This window comes from Corvus hawaiiensis, chromosome 24 (genome assembly GCF_020740725.1).
Source record: "Corvus hawaiiensis isolate bCorHaw1 chromosome 24, bCorHaw1.pri.cur, whole genome shotgun sequence".
Taxonomy (NCBI): domain Eukaryota; kingdom Metazoa; phylum Chordata; class Aves; order Passeriformes; family Corvidae; genus Corvus; species Corvus hawaiiensis.
In genome coordinates, this window is record NC_063236.1 from 8,305,655 (window position 1) to 8,322,570 (window position 16,916).

The following is a 16,916-nucleotide window of genomic DNA, read 5'->3' on the forward strand; positions in this document are numbered from 1 at the left end:
TGCAGTTGGGTGTTTTACCCCCGCGGGGGTGACGGTCGCCCCCGGCATCAGTCGCGCAGGGCCCGAGGGGTTCAGGGGAGGGGACATCGCTGGGCAGAGCTGTCCCTGCTGAGGGACAGGTGACATCCGCCCCATCGCGCTGAGGAGAGGGTGACACCGTCCCGCCGCGCCCGGGCTGTGACCTGGACACGGGCATGGCACGTGTGGCTACGCTGTCCCGGCCGGGGACCCCCGGCCACGGGCACGGGTGTGGGGGCGACCTTGGCTGGATGGATGCTGGGGGTCGTTTGCCCACCTTGGGGCCGTGCTGGCTGGGCAAACCCCAAACTGGGCAAACCCCAGACTGGGCAAACTCCCCAGTTTGCTGCGCCGGGGCAGGGGGAGGAGCAGCCCTGGCTCCGCGCGGGCCGGGCAGGGATGGATCAGGCACAGGAATCCTGCGGGATCTCTGTCCCGGGAGGGATCGCACGGCCCCGTGGAATCACTGCCACGCACCAGAGCTGCGAAAAGCTCGTCCCGGGGGATGCTCCACGGATTTCCTGCCATTCACATCACGTCAGGGAGTGACTTCAGAGCCCCACGGCTGGGCTGGGATATAGGGATTGCAGCTGCTCCTGTGGATCCTCACGGATCTGCCTCCTTCTCCCACCATCTTCCCTGAACCCAGGGCTCGGGAACTTTCCTTTGGAGAAAAGCTGGGAGAAGTGATGAGTGTGCCTTAGAGACACCCAGGAAATGTGTCCGAGAGCTTTAAGAAGAGGAGACGAGGGGGATATAAGGAACAGTTGAGGCAAAGGTCTTTGTTTTATTGAGGACGGTTGGGGGAAGGCTCACTCTTGGCATGGCAGGTGCTCCTTAATAAAGATAAGAGCCCTGTGCCACCTTGGAGCTGCAGCCAAATCCCATCCAAAGTTCTGGCTGCTGCTTTTAACCCTTTGCAGCCTCCCACAAGACCCTCGGAGGATGGGTCAGACCCTGCAGATTCCCTGAATCCCTCCCTTGAGCCCTGACTGAAATCCTGGGGAGATTTCTTTTCCTGCAGCCCGGGGCTGTCTCTGGGTGTTTGGGTGTCAGCTCCTCCTTCAACGCTTCCCTGTTCTCTTGTTCCTGTAACAAAGGGAGAGTGGGGAAGCTGGAAAGCAGGAGCAGTGTGGGCAGCAGCTCTGGAACCTGGGGAGGATGGTCTGAGGCGCTTTGACCCCAGCAGAGAAGGGCAGGGAACTCTTCTGAACCTTCACGTGGGTGCTCAGGACCCGCAGTGGTTGGGGACAGCGGTGACAGGGCTGCAGTGCTCTGCGTCACGAGGGAGGACAGCGCTGCCAGGGCCCAGAAGGAAATCGAAAACAGAAGTTCCTGCAGGGCTTGAAAGCGAAATGCGAGTTGTAAATGAGTCATCTGCCTCTGCTGGGTTCTTGTGCTCCACAGGCTGCCCTCGCCCCAGGAAGTCCTCGCTGCTGACAGCCCTCACTCATTCAATGCGAGAAAAGTCGCTGTCACACGTGGGGAGCCCTGGGTGGCTGTGGGACACAGACACAGCTGGGAAAGCTGCAGAGGCTCCTGAGCTCTTTGCTGGGTGCACCCACACCCTCCCCAGCATCCTGTGCCACCTGGGCTGTGGCACTGTGGGGTACAGAGGAAATTCCCACTCTTCCCAGTTCCCACAGCTCCAAGGAGCTGCTCCCAGCCTGGGAACAGCACTGAGTCCTCCCAGTGCAGGTGGGCTCAGCCATGGCCTGGGATGGCAGAGGAGGAAGCACAGGAGGCTCCTCAGTGGAGGAGGGGATGGACACCACCCCAGGGGATCTGCTCCATCCCAGGGGATGGACACCACCCCAGGGGATGGACACCACTCCAGGGGATGGACACCACCCCAGGGGATCTGCTCCATCCCAGGGGATCTGCTCCACCCCAGGGGATCTGCTCCATCCCAGGGGATGGACACCACCCCAGGGGATGGGCACCACTCCAGGGGATGGACACCACCCAAGGGGATCTGCTCCATCCCAGGGGATGGACAATGCCCCAGGGCATGGACACCACCCCAGGGCATGGACACCACCCCAGGGCAGGCAATTCTGTGATTCTAAGGGCCAGGAGAGGCAGCTCTGGAGCTGATGTGGGCGAGTGGCCAGCAGCTCTCCCCAGGCATTTCCCCCTGGTCCCCGCTGATGATCCTCATTGCGTTCTCAGCTCTTCCTTGGATGGGGATGTTTGAGCTCGGGGAGGAAGGGGGAAATCCTGTCCTCCCATCCTCGGAGTGTGGGAAAAACCAGCACCTCCCTCCTGGCCACCAGGCTCAGGCTCCCCAGTGCAGCTCCACCAGGAGCTCGTGGTTTTCTACACCCGGCGGAGCCGCTTTGCACTTCCAGCCCCCATCCCAAAACGGGCTGCGCTTCCTGTCCTACCTTTATTTTTCCTTCTGAGCAATCTCCAGCGTGATGTCAGGAGCCTGAACCACGTTGTGCACTTCTCCCGTAGCTGTGGGTGGTTATTTTTCCTTTATTACTAAAGGGAAAAAAAAAATTATTTTTTATAAATATAATTTATTATATTCTTACTATATTTTTATGATGTATTTTATATCAGATAAAATTAATATTTTTATTAATATAAAATGTTAGACATTATGTAATATAGAATATATAATACATAATACATGATATATATTATATATTATATATTTTATATTATATATTATGTATTATATATTATATATTATATAATTTATATTATATAATATATTTTTTATTTTCTATTTTCTATTTTCTATGTTCTATTCTATAAATTATACATTATATATTATATAATATATATTAAATATTAAATATTAAACATCGAATATTATATGTTATATGTTATATATTATTATATAATACGTTATTACAGAATATTACAATAATATATTATCATGTGTTATGTTATATATATTATACATTATAATACATAATATATAATGTATTCTTATATATTATTATATTATATATTATTGTATATTATATTTTAAAATATACTTTTATAGATAATATTTTATATTTTTGATATTTGTTTTTTTTATAAAGGAAGTGGCACTCCCTTTATTTTTGTCCAGGGTGCAATTTAAATTTTGGGCTGTCAGGAATTGGGTCTCATTCATGAGTTCAGGCTTGGTGCACATCAGGAAAGCGCCCAGCTCAGGCCTGTGGAAGTGTTGGAATGTGCTCTGGAATGTCGGACAGCAGCGAGGAGCTGCCCTGATCCCGTTAATCCTGACAGGAACATCCTGGCCTCTTTCCCTGGCCTCGCTCCCAAACCCCTGAGGGCGAAGGAGCGGTGCTGAGCCCTGAAGGGCAGGTTTAGGATACCTCTGAACTTCAGGGGAAAGCTGAGCTTTGTGTTTTGTTCTCATTCGGTTTTCTTATTTTCTGAGAGGCGAAACGTAAAGAGCAAGAGGAATTGGAGGAAATTGGAGTCCTGGAGGAAATCAGGGCTCATCTCTTGTAGATGTCACGGCAGCACGGCAGTCACAGGTCGCAGAGGGAGGTTTTTGTGCTGGACTTTTTGTTCCAGCCCTTTATGAGGCTCTGTGGTCTGGGCTGTGGAAGGGCTGGTGCAGCCCACAGCTCTCTCCGAGCAGGATGGAGCCCATTTCCAGCAAAAACGGGAAGGAAATCCAGTGGGATGGGGAGGTGAGAGGTCCCTTTTTTTGCCAAATGACATCAGCCATAAAAGCCTCGAAGAAGGGGAAGCCAGTGATGTAACGTTGTACCAGGCAGAATTCTCCTATGCGTACAGTCAGGAATGCGTAGGCCAGGAGGGAGGAGCCAGGGCTGGCAGGGATAAAAGCAGCTTTTTCCGAGCTCTGCCAAAGGGGATTCTTCGGGCTGTGAGGGATCACAGGGCTCCCGTGACTCACTTCTCCACCGCCCTTGCAGGTGAAGCTGACATTCCCAAACCTCTCAGCGATGGCCTCAGGGAATGAGGGGGACCCTCAGCAGCCGCTGGGACGCCAGGGGAGCCACAGGCGCAGGCTCAGCCCAGGTAAAGGGTTCTAGGGTGCTCAGGGGAGGGAGAAGCTTCAAACTTTTGGGTTTTTATTCATTCCCCTGCTGTGTTCCTTTGGCAAGAGGGGATTTCCTGCTTCAGATCACCTCTGAACTGAACTGAATTGAACTGGGAGGTGCTCAGTGCTTTTGGGACATGCCAGGGGCTTGGAGCATCCTGGTCTAGTGGAAGGTGGAACTGGGTGGAATAGGGTGAGCTATAAGATTCTTTTCCATCCAAAAAAGTCAAGGGTTGCGTGCTTGGTATTGGATGATCAGGGTGGGCAGCAAGGTGGGGTTGGAAGGCACGGAGAGGAAGTGCTGGGAGCTGCCTGGTGTCGTGTATTCCCTTCCCTGAGCACGAGACTGCGGGAGGAGTTTGGGGTTTAAATCACAGAGGAAAACACCCTCGGTCTCAGGCAGTCTGGGTGGTTCTGGGGTGACACCAGGCCTCGAGTGCCCTGGCAGGGCGGTGGTGATGAGCTGCAGCTCGCCAGGAGCGGGGTCACTCTGTCCCCGTGCGAGCCCAGCCCAGCCCCTGCCCCGGTTAATGGGCAAAACTGGGAACGGGGCCAACAGGAACCCGGGAAAACCCTCAGCTCCCGGCTCATCCCAACAGGAGGGAGTGTGGGACGAGGTGACTCTGCTGCTGCTGTGCAGGTGAGGGGTAAATCAGCTGAGTCAGCTCTGTCAACACCCGGGGCCGGGAGCTGCTTGGGATTGGGGCGGTGGAGCTCAGACCCAGCTCAGGGCTCTGGCACTGCCCTGACAATGGGATTTCTGCTCTGGTCTTGCCTGGGCTCCTCTCCCTCTCTCAGTCCCATTTGTGCCAGACCCTGTGGTTACGCTGGAAGGAAAATACCCCATCCTTGCCGTGCCAAAGTCCAGGAGGGGCAGAAATCCACAAACAGGAGCAGCTGTTCACTGATTTCCTGTTGAGGCCGGAGAGACACTGATGTGAAAACCAGGGAGAGATCAGAGCCTGAGCTCTGAGCATGCTGGGTCACAGCCCCAGTTCCTGTTTTCCTACAGACACTTACTGGCAGTCTCAGCATCCCTCTGCTTCCCAAAACTCAGGGGGAGTCGGGAGGGATTCCACCTCTGGAGTTTGGAGGTGGCAGAAGCCTCATGGGCTCCAGTGGGAGCAGGGATACGCAGCTTCCACGGCACGTGCTGTGGGATTGAGGGATGGAAAAAGGCTTTGTCGCAGGGATTGAGCCTGGATTTCGTTGGGGGCTCTGCTTGTTTGCCTGTGGATGCAGCAGAGATTTCTCTCCTGTGCAGGGATTTGCTCGGGCATCGTTGCGGGCTCTTGTCCTCCTTGGCTTGGGCATGGCCAGGGTGCTGCTGTTTGTTCCAAGGCTGGAAGGCACCTTCCTCTCCTGGTGTTTTTAGGATGTTTTAGGTGTTTTTAGGTGTTTTGTGAATGAAGGCAGGAGTTTCCTCCTCCTGGCAGTGTGTGATGGAGAGGAGGAACAACTCTGCTCACCAACACCAGAATTCCAGCAGCTTTCTCTGAGCCCAGTCCAGATCCTGGAGCAGAAAAATCTCCCTTTTTGAGGGCTGAGTTCCTGTCTCACAGCCCAGGCTGCCCCTCAGCTCTGCGGGGAGGCACTTGGGGGATGCTGCTCCTCCTCAGGGTGGGAAGGTGCTGGTCCTAAAGAGCAGAGGGAGGGGAAGGTTTTGTGCTGTGCAGATTGCTCGGGGACGGCAGTTGTCCCTCTCCCTGCCTGGCAGCTCCGCTCTCCAGCAGGATTATGCCAGCACAGTGCAGTCCCCCTGATCACCCTTGGATCCTTCATGGAATTGCTATTAATGGATAATAGGGGCTGCCCAGCTTGCTGGGATCAAACCCAAACCCAGCAGCAGCAGCTGCTCATCCCACACTGGAATTGCAGCTGCAGTGAGGTGGAGCTGGGCTTCCCTGGGGGCAGAAATCTCCAGAGGCTGCTCTTGCTTCCCGGGGCTGTCTTCTGTCTCCAGGCTGCAATCTCCCTCTGTGCAGGGAGCTGATCCCTGTCTCCTGGGCTCCAAGGGATGGGGCCAGGTTTCACCAGTCACTGTCACTGTCTGGAGTGGTTATTTGGGTGTTTGGGGCTGATGGAGATTTTTGGCCGGAGCTGCCGGTTTTTCCCACAGCACAGCTGCTCCCGGGAGATGGGAACAGTGAGAAGTTAAGGGTCTCACACAGAAATGCAGGTGTTGGGTGTTCGGGACTCTCTGGGTCGGGCAGTGCTGGGGATCCGGACAAGAGGGTGCGGATCCCAATTCTCTGTGAGCTGGGGATGGAGGGAGCAGCCATGGAGCAGCTGTGGAGCAGCCACAGAGCAGATGTGGAGCAGCCACAGAGCAGACGTGGAGCAGCCATGGAGCAGCCATGGATCAGCCAGGGATCAGCCACAGAGCAGCCATGGAGCAGCCATGGAGCAGCCACGGAGCAGACATGGAGCAGATGTGGAGCCCCTGTGGAGCAGCTGTGGATCAGCCACAGAGCAGCTGTGGATCAGTCACAGAGCAGCTGTGGATCAGCCATGGATCAGCCATGGATCAGCCACGGAACAGCCACGGAACAGCCATGGAACAGCCATGGAGCAGCCATGGAGCAGCCACGGAACAGCCACGGAACAGCCATGGAGCAGCCACGGAGCAGCCATGGAGCAGCCACGGAACAGCCATGGAACAGCCACGGAGCAGCCATGGAGCAGCCACGGAACAGCCATGGAGCAGCCATGGAGCAGCCATGGAGCAGCCACGGAACAGCCATGGAACAGCCATGGAGCAGCCATGGAGCAGCCACGGAACAGCCATGGAGCAGCCATGGAGCAGCCACGGAGCAGCCATGGAGCAGCCACGGAACAGCCATGGAACAGCCACGGAGCAGCCATGGAGCAGCCACGGAACAGCCATGGAACAGCCATGGAGCAGCCATGGAGCAGCCACGGAACAGCCACGGAACAGCCATGGAGCAGCCATGGAGCAGCCACGGAGCAGCCACGGAACAGCCATGGAGCAGCCACGGAGCAGCCATGGAGCAGCCACGGAACAGCCATGGAACAGCCACGGAGCAGCCATGGAGCAGACATGGAGCAGATGTGGAGCCCCTGTGGAGCAGCTGTGGATCAGCCACAGAGCAGCTGTGGATCAGTCACAGAGCAGCTGTGGATCAGCCATGGAGCAGCCATGGAGCAGCCACGGAACAGCCATGGAACAGCCATGGAACAGCCACGGAGCAGCCATGGAACAGCCATGGAGCAGCCATGGAGCAGCCACGGAACAGCCATGGAACAGCCACGGAGCAGCCACGGAACAGCCATGGAACAGCCACGGAGCAGCCATGGAGCAGCCACGGAACAGCCATGGAACAGCCATGGAGCAGCCATGGATCAGCCACGGATCAGCCGTGGAGCAGCCACGGAGCAGCCATGGAGGAGTTTCTCCCTCCAGAGATCCCCGAGCAACTCCAAACCTCCCCTTGGCACTGCTGGCACTGGGAATCCACCAGGCAAACGCTGATCCAGATCCCTGGAGTGGGAGAGATCCCGAGATGGTCCCAGTGGGTGCTGGGAGTGGCACCTGTGGGAAGGGGGAGATGTGTCCTCCTGTCCTGGTGTTACTAAAAACAGCTCCTGGCATAGTCAAACCCAGGGGTTATTTGGTTCAGCGATTTCCTCCTTTGTCTGGCCGAGTGTTTGCCCTCCTCTCCCTGAAACTCTGACTCAGTTGGTTTCGTTTTCTGCCTCTCATGGAATGTCACTGGTTCCCAGAAGTTGAAGGGTTTGTTTGCCACCAAATGAACCCGTGCCTGAAAACAAAGCACAACCCCTGCAAACAGTGACAGGGGCTGTCCTTCTCGTCCAGCTCTGCCGGCGTAAGATGAGCACGGCAGGTCTGTGCCACCCCTGCGCCCAGCCAGGACAGGGAGATGGGACCAGCTGGAAAACCCTGTGAGGAGAATTTGGTGTGTTTTGGGGGCTTGGGGACGGGGTTTGTGGGGCAGTACAGCCCGGGGCAGGAACAGCTCAGGTTGGAAATGCAGATCCCAGGTGCTGGAGAGCTGCATGGCCAGGCTGGATGTGTGGGATGGTGGGACAGGGTTTGGCTGCTGTGGAGCTGCTGCTGGAGCTGCTGTCCCCCAAGGACAGGGTGATCCCCAAAGCCACACTCCCACAGGATCCCCCACTCCTGCCCCTCCCCGGGTACCTCCTGTACCTGGGCTGTGTCCGGGTGCTCTGTGAAGGGAGCTGAGCTCTGGCCCCACCTCACCACTCCCATCCCCGACAAGTTTTTATCTTGGAAAAGAAACTGAGAATGGAGGGAGATGAGTTTGTCCCTTGAGCTGTGTCCCTCCTGCTTCTCCAGAAGGCCACGTGGCGGAGGAGGCCGAGGAGGTGTTCCAGAGCTACGCCTTCTACCGCTACCAGCAGGAGCGCGAGGAGCGAGGGGCGGAGGTGCCGCCGGACCCGGAGATTGAGCAGATCCAGCAGGACCTGGCGAGGTAAATCCCTGTCCCCAGCCCTCATCCTGAGCCAGGCCACGCTCCAGAGCCTGCCCTGATTCCCTGCTCACCCCAGCAGCACCGGCAGCCAGGTGGGGCAGCGCTTGGCCATCATCGGGGACGACATCTGCAAGCGCTACGACACCGAGTTCCACACCATGCTGGAGTCCCTGCAGCTCACCCCCGAGAACGCCTATGAGCACTTCACCAAAATCGCCTCTAGGTAAAGCCTCTGCAGCTCCTGGCATGGGCTGGGAGCTTTCCCTGCAGGAGAAAGGAAGGGAGCTCAGGTGTGGTCAGTGCTGGCAGTTAAACCCCCGCTCTGTCCATTCATGCTTCACCCTCTGGCCCTGGCCAAGCTCCCGGGATAATCCCTGTGTTTTCTGCCTGTCTCCTCCTCCTCCTGAGCACTGCTCAGATCATCTTCCCCTCCCAGGCATCCCAGTCCTTGCACAAGTGGCTGGGGTCAGTCAGGGGCTGTGCCTGGGACACCCGGCCCGTGACTGTCCCAGCTCCCCCTTAGGGGCACAACCAGCCCTGCCCCTGCGGCTGCTCCTGCTGTCCCCTGCTCCAGGCTGGGACATCCCAAGGAGCCACCCCAGCCACAGGCTCTGGAGATGGGATGGTCACAGAAATCATGGAATCATGGAACGGTTTGGGTCAGGAGGGACCTTGAAGATCCTCTCACTCCAACCCCCTGCCATGGGCAGGACGCCACACACGAGAGCAGGTGGCTCAGGGCCCCCACCCAGCCTGGTCCTCATGGATACCTCGGGATGGGGGCTGCTCCTCGGGCTGGCAGAACCTGCAGGTGACACCCAGAGACTTGTGCAGGTGATACCCAGAGCCTTGTGCAGCTGGCACCCAGAGCCTCGTGCAGGTGACACCCAGAGCCTTGTGCAGCTGACAGCCACCCAAAGCACAGCAACAGGCGAGGAGTGAGGGCACAGACCTGGAAAACTTCCTGCCAGGACTTCCCGAGGTCCGGGCTTGGATGGAGGAGGCATCAGGGGGTTCTGTCAGCTGGGACAGCAGGACACGGCAGGAGAAACGTTCACCCAGGTCACGCAGCCCCGTGGCACAGGCAGGACGGGTCACTGGGTTCCTGTCACTCCTCTGAGCACTTCTGGCTGTGACAGCCCTGTCCCCGTGCCCCCTGCTCGGTGTTTGTGTCTAATTCCTTCTTTTCTGCAGTGTTTGTGTCTAACTCCTTCCTTTCTGTCCTTTTCCTGCTCCCCTCTCCGGGAAGCCGCGCTGGCTGAGGCGGCAACGCACGCAGGTAAATTAACCCCTGTCCCTGTCCTGTCCCACTCAGGTAAATTAAATTAACCCCTGTCTGGCTCCTTGTCACACTCAGGTAAATTAAATTAACCCCTGTCCCTGTCCTGTCACACTCAGGTCAATTAAATTAACCCCATCCTTCCCCTTGTTACACTCAGGTCAATTAAATTAATCCCTGTCTTTGTCACACTCAGGTAAATTAACCCTTGTCACACTCAGGTAAATTAACCCCATCCTTCCCCTTGTCACACTCAAGCAAATTAAATTAACTCCTGTCCAACTCCTTGTCACCCTCAGGTCAATTAACCCTTGTCACACTCAGGTAAATTAAATTAACCCCATCTCTCCCCTTGTCACCCTCAGGTCAATTAACCCCTGTCCCTGTCATACTCAGGTGAATTAATCCCTGTCACACGCAGCTGAATTCACCCCTGTCCCTGTCCTCGTGTTGCCTCCTCTGTGTCCCCTCCCAGGCTCTGATTCCCTCCCAGGGCTCAGCACAGGCAGGGCCCACCAGCCCAGGGCAGCAGATTGAACCACAGGCTCTCGGTTCACTCTTTTTATTATTTTTTTTTATTCCCTTTTTCCCCCTCTTGCTGGAAACCGGGAAAAGCACCTTCCAAACCTGGTCTAAATCATCAGTGCCAAACACTGCAGGAGCATCGAGTAACATATTTTGGAGTCTCTTTCAGCCACAAAATCCCCGTGTCTGTGTGGCTGGGATGAGCACAGCATCCCCAGCCCTGCAACCCCAGGATCACGGAATGGTTTGGGTTGGGAAAGCCCTCTCAGAGTCCAGAGCACTGCCAAGGCCACCACTAAACCACGTCCCCAAGGGCCACAGCCATGTGGCTTTTAAATCTGCCCAGGGAGGGTGTTCTGCCAGCTGTGCCAGGGCTGGAGAACCCTTCCAGAGAAAACATTTTCCATAATATCCAACCTGAACATTCCCTGGTGTAACCTGGGGCCATTTCCTCAGTCCTGACCCCACTGCTCAAGATCCCCTGGGCTGGAAAACCCTTCCAGTGACAAGATTTTCCCAAACATCCAAACTAAATGTTTCCTGGTACAATTTGGGTTTGTTTGCTCAGTCTTGACTGCGCTGCTCGAGATCCCCCAGCCTGCACAGGGCTGGGCAACCCTTCCAGTGAAAAACTTTCCGTAATATCCAACCTAAACATTCCTCAGTCCTGACCCCACTGCTCAAGATCCCCTGGGCTGGCCAACCCTTCCAGGGAAAAAAATTTCCATAATATCCAGTGTAATATCCAATCTGTTTGAGTTCCCTCAGCCTGGGCAGCTGTGCCAGGGCTGGAGAACCCTTCCAATGAAAAGATTTTCCCTAATATCCCACTTAAACATTCCCTGGTGCAACCGGGGGCCGTTTCCTCTTGTCCTGCCCGCACTGATCGAGCTCCCCCAGCCTGGGCAGCTCCGAGCTGGGAGCTCCGGGCAGGGATTCAGGGATCACCTCGGCTTTTGTTGCAGCCTGTTCGAGAGTGGCATCAACTGGGGCCGGGTGATCGCCCTGCTGGCCTTCGGGTACCGCATGGCCATGCACGTGTGGCAGCGCGGCGTCAGCGGCTTCCTGCGCCGCATCAGCCGCTACTTCAGGGACTTCATGCTGCAGAACCGCATCGCCTGCTGGATCGCCCAGCAGGGAGGATGGGTGAGCAGGGGCAGGTTTGGGGCAGGGGGGCTGGGGGAGTCAGGGATTGGGGGGCAGAGGAGTCAGGGGAGTCAGGGTTTGGGGGTCAGGAGGGTGAGAGTTTGGGGGTCAGGGGCTCAGGGTTTGGGGGTCAGGGGTTCAGGGTTTGGCAATCAGGAGTGTGAGAGTTTAGGGATCAAGGTGTCAGGGGTTGGGGGTCAGGGGTTGAGGGTTTGACTCTCAGGAGGGTGAGAGTTTGGGAGTCAAGGTGTCAGGTTTTGGGGGTCAGGGGGGCAGGGTTTGGGGGTCAAGGGGGCCGGGGGATCTGCGGGAGTCAGGGATTGGGGATCAGAGGAGTCAGGGGGTCAGGGTTTGGGGGTCAGGGGGTCAGGGTTTGGGGGCCAGGGAAGCTGGGGGAATCAGGGTTTGGAGGTCAGGGTTTGGGGCTCAGACGGGCCAGGGGGTGTCAGGATTTGGGGCTCAGGGGGTCAGGATTTGGGGGTTAGGTGGTCAGGAGGGTGAGAGTTTGGGGGTCAAGGTGTCAGGGGTTGAGGGTCAGGGTGCCAGGGAATACAGGTTTGGGGGGCCAGGGTGGTTATGATTTGGGGGTCAGGGTTTGGGTTAGGGGGTCAGGGGTGTCAGAGCTTAGAGGTCAGGGGGACCAGGAGGGTCAGTGGGGTCAGGTTTTGGGGCTCAGGGTTTGGGGGTTGGACTGACCCCACCATGTCCCCTCTCTGGCAGGTGGCCGCGCTCGACCTGGACAACGTTTACATGAAGTACATGCTGATAGCAGCCGTGGTGGTGCTGGGGCACCTGGTGGTGCAGCGCTTCTTCACCCACTGACGGGCACGGGGCCGGGGGCAGCTGGGCGCTCCCTCCTCTGCTCCACATCCCCCAGGACAGGGGGATCCCAGGAACCTCCAGGAGAGAGCCTGGCTTGGAGCTGGGACCCTCCTGCCGCAGGGTCTGGGGTCTCTGCACCCCCAGGAGAGGACTGGGGAGAGGGGGGGCTCTGCTTTGTTGTGTTTGATGCCTCAAAGAGCTGCTGAGGAGGGGGCAGCGCTGTGAGGGGGCATCTCTGGGATGGGGCATCTCTGGGATGGGGCATCTTTGGGATGGGGCATCTCTGGGATTGGGCATCTCTGGGACCCTGCAGCTCCTCTGGAGGAGCAGAGGACGGGACAATGCCACAGTGGCAGTGTGTGACAGTGCCTGTGTGTGCCAGTGCTGGGTCCTGCACCCCTTGGGGCAGAGCAGAGCCCCCTCCCCATCACTGACAGCCCCATCCCCCCGTGTCTGAGGGGTGATCCCAGCCCTGGCTGCTCCAGCTGTTGGAAATCCCAGAAGGGACCAACCAAGCGGCGCTGCTCCACCTCCCCCTGCTCCTGAGCCCAGCACTGGAGCCTTTCCCAGCTTTTCATGCACATCCCGACCCTTTTCCATGGAAACCCTCCCGGCCTGGCCCCGGGCCGCTGTTCCCTGCAGCTCCTGGGGGCTCAGGGCTGTGGCCCCGTAGCCCCCCTGGGCTCAGGGGCTCCGAGCTGGCACAGCTGGGAAACTCCAGCAGCTTCCCGAACACTAAAAACCTGCGGGATCCTGGCGGTGGGGACGGGCAGTGGCCCTGTCCTCCTCCCGCTGGGGACAGGCAATGTCCTTGCCCTCCTCCTGGCCACCAGTTGGCCTCCCTGGCTCTTACTGGGAGGCACTGGAGCTGCAGCCCATCCCTGGAGCAGCTCCATGCTGGGACCAGGCTCTGCTAGGCAGGGACTTGTCCTGGTTCTGTTCCTGACCGATGCTCGAGTGATTTGGGGGCAAGGAGGGGAGCCAGCTCCTCTCTCCCATCCCAAACCTTCCTGATTTTTGCAAACCAGGGGGTTTCAGCTGCTTATTCCCTGTCCTACCCGAGCTCAAGATGAAGGACCCCTCTCTCTTCTCTCCTTGCCCAGGCTTAGCAGGACCAGCCTGAGTTTTAACTCTCACATCTCTCCTGTCCCTGCCTCTTTTTTAACAGAATTACAAACTTTTCAGCCTGTTTCTATATCTGAGCTTGTCATTTTGCTCCTGGCTGTTCCTGCAGGATCCCTTTTCCTTGGTGAGAATGCTCGGGGCTGTGCTTTAGAGAAAAGCATTAAAATATTTGCTGTTTTATTCCCATTCCTGCTCGGATGTGTTTGCCCCGTGCAGGGCAGCACAACCCGGCCGTGCTCAGGTTTTGTGCCCCCCCCCTCCCGGCTCACCTGAGCCCCGCTGGCTCCTTTGTCCCCTTGCAGGTGCATTTCTCCCCCCAGAATTCCCGTTCCCATCCTGCCACCCCTTCTCCCAGCTTGGGATTTCCTCCAGTTGAAAGCCTTTTCTCTGCTCTGAACCAGTTTAACCAGTACGACCCGCGCTTCACCCCCTCCTCCCCAGCTCCTTTTTGGGTGCAAACACCACCAGATGGAGCCTTTTGGCCACGATGGGCACGAGCCAGCGCTCGTTATTTCCTTTTTTTCTCCTAATCAAGCCCCTCGATTGGCAAATCATCGTCGGTTCTCTGCTGTGTGTCCAGCGGGACTTTCCAGAGTCCTTGGAAAAAATAAAAATCAGCTTTAATTCTCTACTTCAGCCACACTCCTGGAATTCCAACGGGTCAGGGAGAGCGTGTGCTGCTCATCATTTATTCTCATTTCCCAGCTAAAGCTTCCCCTCACAGCTGTGAGGCCGTAAAGGATCTTTTTCAGATTTGTGGGAATGGATTGAGCCTTAGAGAAGTCCAGGACAGACGGGAGAACTTTTCAATAGGTGCTCTACAAAGGGAAAATTCCACTTTATCCGTTTTTCTCAGGGGATTTGCAGAGGGAGGATTCTCTCAGGGTGTCAGTGCTTCTCCTCCCTCTGCTCTGAGCTCTCCCAGCCTTGCTGGCACCGGTTCCTGGGTGGAAAAGAGCTCGAACTGGGGCTGTGGGAGTGCTGAACTGGGGCTGTGCCCCGGCCCTGCATGGCCACAGCCCCGCTGCCTCTGCCAGTGCCACACCAGGGAAGGAAAAGGGGCCTGGGGGCATTTCCTGGTGCCAGGGGCTGCCCAGGAGGGGAGTTCAGGGCATGGAGAGCCAGAGAATTCCTGGTCCGGTGGGAGGGCTGGCAGGACGAATTCATCCAGGAGAATTCATCCAGGAGGTTGGGATGGTGCATGGACAAGGGGTGAGAGCCCAAAGGAGTTTGATTTACTCCTCTTGTGCCTATTTTTACTCCTTTTGAGCCCATTTTTACACCTTTTTGTGCCTATTTTTACTCCAATTGAGCTGATTTGAGGGTGTTTGTTTCAATCCCACCCTCTCCCAGCTCTTCCCTCCTGGATGGAGGAATCTGTCGCAGCTCTTTGAGGCTCAGAGCCACCTCTCCAGCCCTTCCAGCCCTTCCCCACGCCCTGAGCCTCCCCTGCCAAATCCAGGTGCCCCAGGACGCTGCTCAGGGCCGGTGCCAGCTCTGCGTGAAGGCTTCCTACTTGAATCCACGCTGTCACTGTCACCTCCGCTCCTTCCTTGCCCTTTTCCTGGTGTCCGAGTGCACAATGTCCCCTCCCCAGCCCTCCAGGAGGACCCAGCTGTCCCCCGGCGCTGCAGGAGGGGGGACAGGGCACTAAAGGACACTTTGTGGCTCTGGAAGGGTGGGACAGGGACTCAAACCTCCTTTTTCCAGCGGGACAGGAGAGGAAATCCACAGGTTGTCCCAGAAGGAGCAGGGAGATGGGGAAGGAGCTCCCTGCAGGTCACCTTTGAACTGTGTGGGACACGGTGGGGTGGCTTTGAGCTGAGAAAAAAGCGAAACCAAAACCATTTCTTTTTACAAATAATCTGTTTTTAAATGATGTAATATATAAAAATGTCTATCTGTGGCAAAATAAAAATGGTACACGGAGTGCAAACTCATCCCTTGGCTGTGTGCAGGGTTTGCTTCCAGAAGCTTCCAGGAGCTTTGCTCCTTGCTCCACGAATCTGCAGGAGCTCTCTAGCCTCAGCTGCCCCCTTAATTTTGGGATCCCAGGTCCTCTTTACCTTTTTTCCTGCCTGGAGAGCTAAGAGGGAGGGAAATCTGCTGCTGCCGCAGCTCCTTGTGCCATCCCTGAGAGCAGAGCCTTCCCAGGAGAGGCTGCGGGGAGGGAGAGGGGAGGTTTTGGGATGGAGAGGGAGGGTTGGGATGGAGAGCAGAGTTTTTGGGGGGATAGAAAAGGGGAGATTGTGGGATGGAGAGGGGAGGATGTGGGGCTAGAAGAGGGAAGATTCTGGGGATGGAGGGGGAATTTGTGGGGATGGAAGAGGGGAGATTGTGGGATAGAGAGGGGAAGATGAGGGGATGGAGAGGGAGATTTTTGGAATGGAGAGGGGGAGATTGTTGGGATGGGAAGGGGAGGATGAGAGGATGGAAGAGGGGAGTTTTTGGGGGGATGGAGAGGGGAAGATGAGATGGAGAAGGGAGACGGTTGGGATGGAGAAGGGAGGTGTTTGGGATGGAGAGGGGAGATTTTGGGGATGGACAGGGGAGTTTTCGGGGGGGTGGAGAGGGGAATTGTGGTGATGGAGAGTGGAGGTTTTCGGGATGAACAGGGGAGGCTGTGGGGCTCTGCTGTCTGAGCAGCTGCTCCCCCTGCCCAGACCTGAGGATCTTTGATGTGCCCACACCCCCCAAGCAGGAAACAACAAGGACAGCAAATAACAAAGGAACAATCCATCACAGGGCAGGAACAACGGGGCTCTGCCATCAAACTCTCCAGGAGGTGACAGGGAAAGGTGTCCTTGTCAGGAAAGCCCACGAGCTCCAAGGAGGGGAGCCAGGCCCTGTCCCCCATTCCTGACCCCCGACAGCCACCCCAGCTCTGTCCCCTCACCTGCACCCACTGCTGCAGCTGCCTGCCCCACTCTGGGAGAGTTTTGGGGCTGGGGTGAAGCTCCCAGAGGGGCCCAGGCTCTTGGTGAGGCCTTGGAGGCACCGAGGGCAGGGCAGGGCCTGGATCCATCGGTGCTGCAACCATGGGACACCTTCCACAGTCCCTGTGCCACCCTGGGGTCTGGCTGAGAGCTCGGGCAGGATCTGGGGTCTCTGCGGGACCCTGAGGTGGCTGCCCCAGGGGGTGGCTCTGCCGTCCCCAGGGGTGGCTCTGCTGTCCCCAGGGGTGGCTCTGCCGTCCCCAGGGGTGGCTCTGCTGTCCTCAGGGGTGGCTCTGCCGTCCCCAGGGGTGGCTCTGCTGTCCCCAGGGGTGGCTCTGCCGTCCCCAGGGGTGGCTCTGCTGGCCCCAGGGTTGGCTCTGCTGTCCCCGGGGGTGGCTCTGCTGGCCCCGGGGGTGGCTCTGCCGTCCTCAGGGGTGGCTCTGCCGTCCCCAGGGGTGGCTCTGCTGGCCTCAGGGGTGGCTCTGCTGTCCCCAGGGGTGGCTCTGCTGGCCCCGGGGGTGGCTCTGCCGTCCTCAGGGGTGGCTCTGCCGTCCCCAGGGTTGGCTCTG

At 57.2% G+C, this 16,916-nt stretch overlaps 1 protein-coding gene and 1 long non-coding RNA gene across 3 annotated transcripts in view; one reads left to right on the top strand and one right to left on the bottom strand.

Annotated features, from left to right (window-relative positions):
• The window catches only part of LOC125338081, a 19,525-nt gene extending 17,589 nt beyond the window's left edge, over positions 1-1,936 (bottom strand). Inside the window, exon 1 of the long non-coding RNA XR_007208173.1 lies at positions 1,870-1,936. This is a non-coding gene — a long non-coding RNA (uncharacterized LOC125338081). The remainder of the gene's footprint in view (positions 1-1,869) is intronic.
• BAK1 (BCL2 antagonist/killer 1) overlaps positions 1-14,042 on the top strand; it is a 14,526-nt gene extending 484 nt beyond the window's left edge. For both annotated transcript variants that reach the window (XM_048328422.1, XM_048328423.1), the window contains exons 2-6: positions 3,912-4,017; positions 8,379-8,514; positions 8,594-8,737; positions 11,284-11,464; positions 12,185-14,042. In XM_048328422.1, coding sequence (XP_048184379.1) covers positions 3,942-4,017; positions 8,379-8,514; positions 8,594-8,737; positions 11,284-11,464; positions 12,185-12,286 — 639 coding nt within the window. In that variant the 5' untranslated portion in view covers positions 3,912-3,941 and the 3' untranslated portion in view covers positions 12,287-14,042. The remainder of the gene's footprint in view (positions 1-3,911; positions 4,018-8,378; positions 8,515-8,593; positions 8,738-11,283; positions 11,465-12,184) is intronic.
• Positions 14,043-16,916: the final 2,874 nt, after the last annotated feature.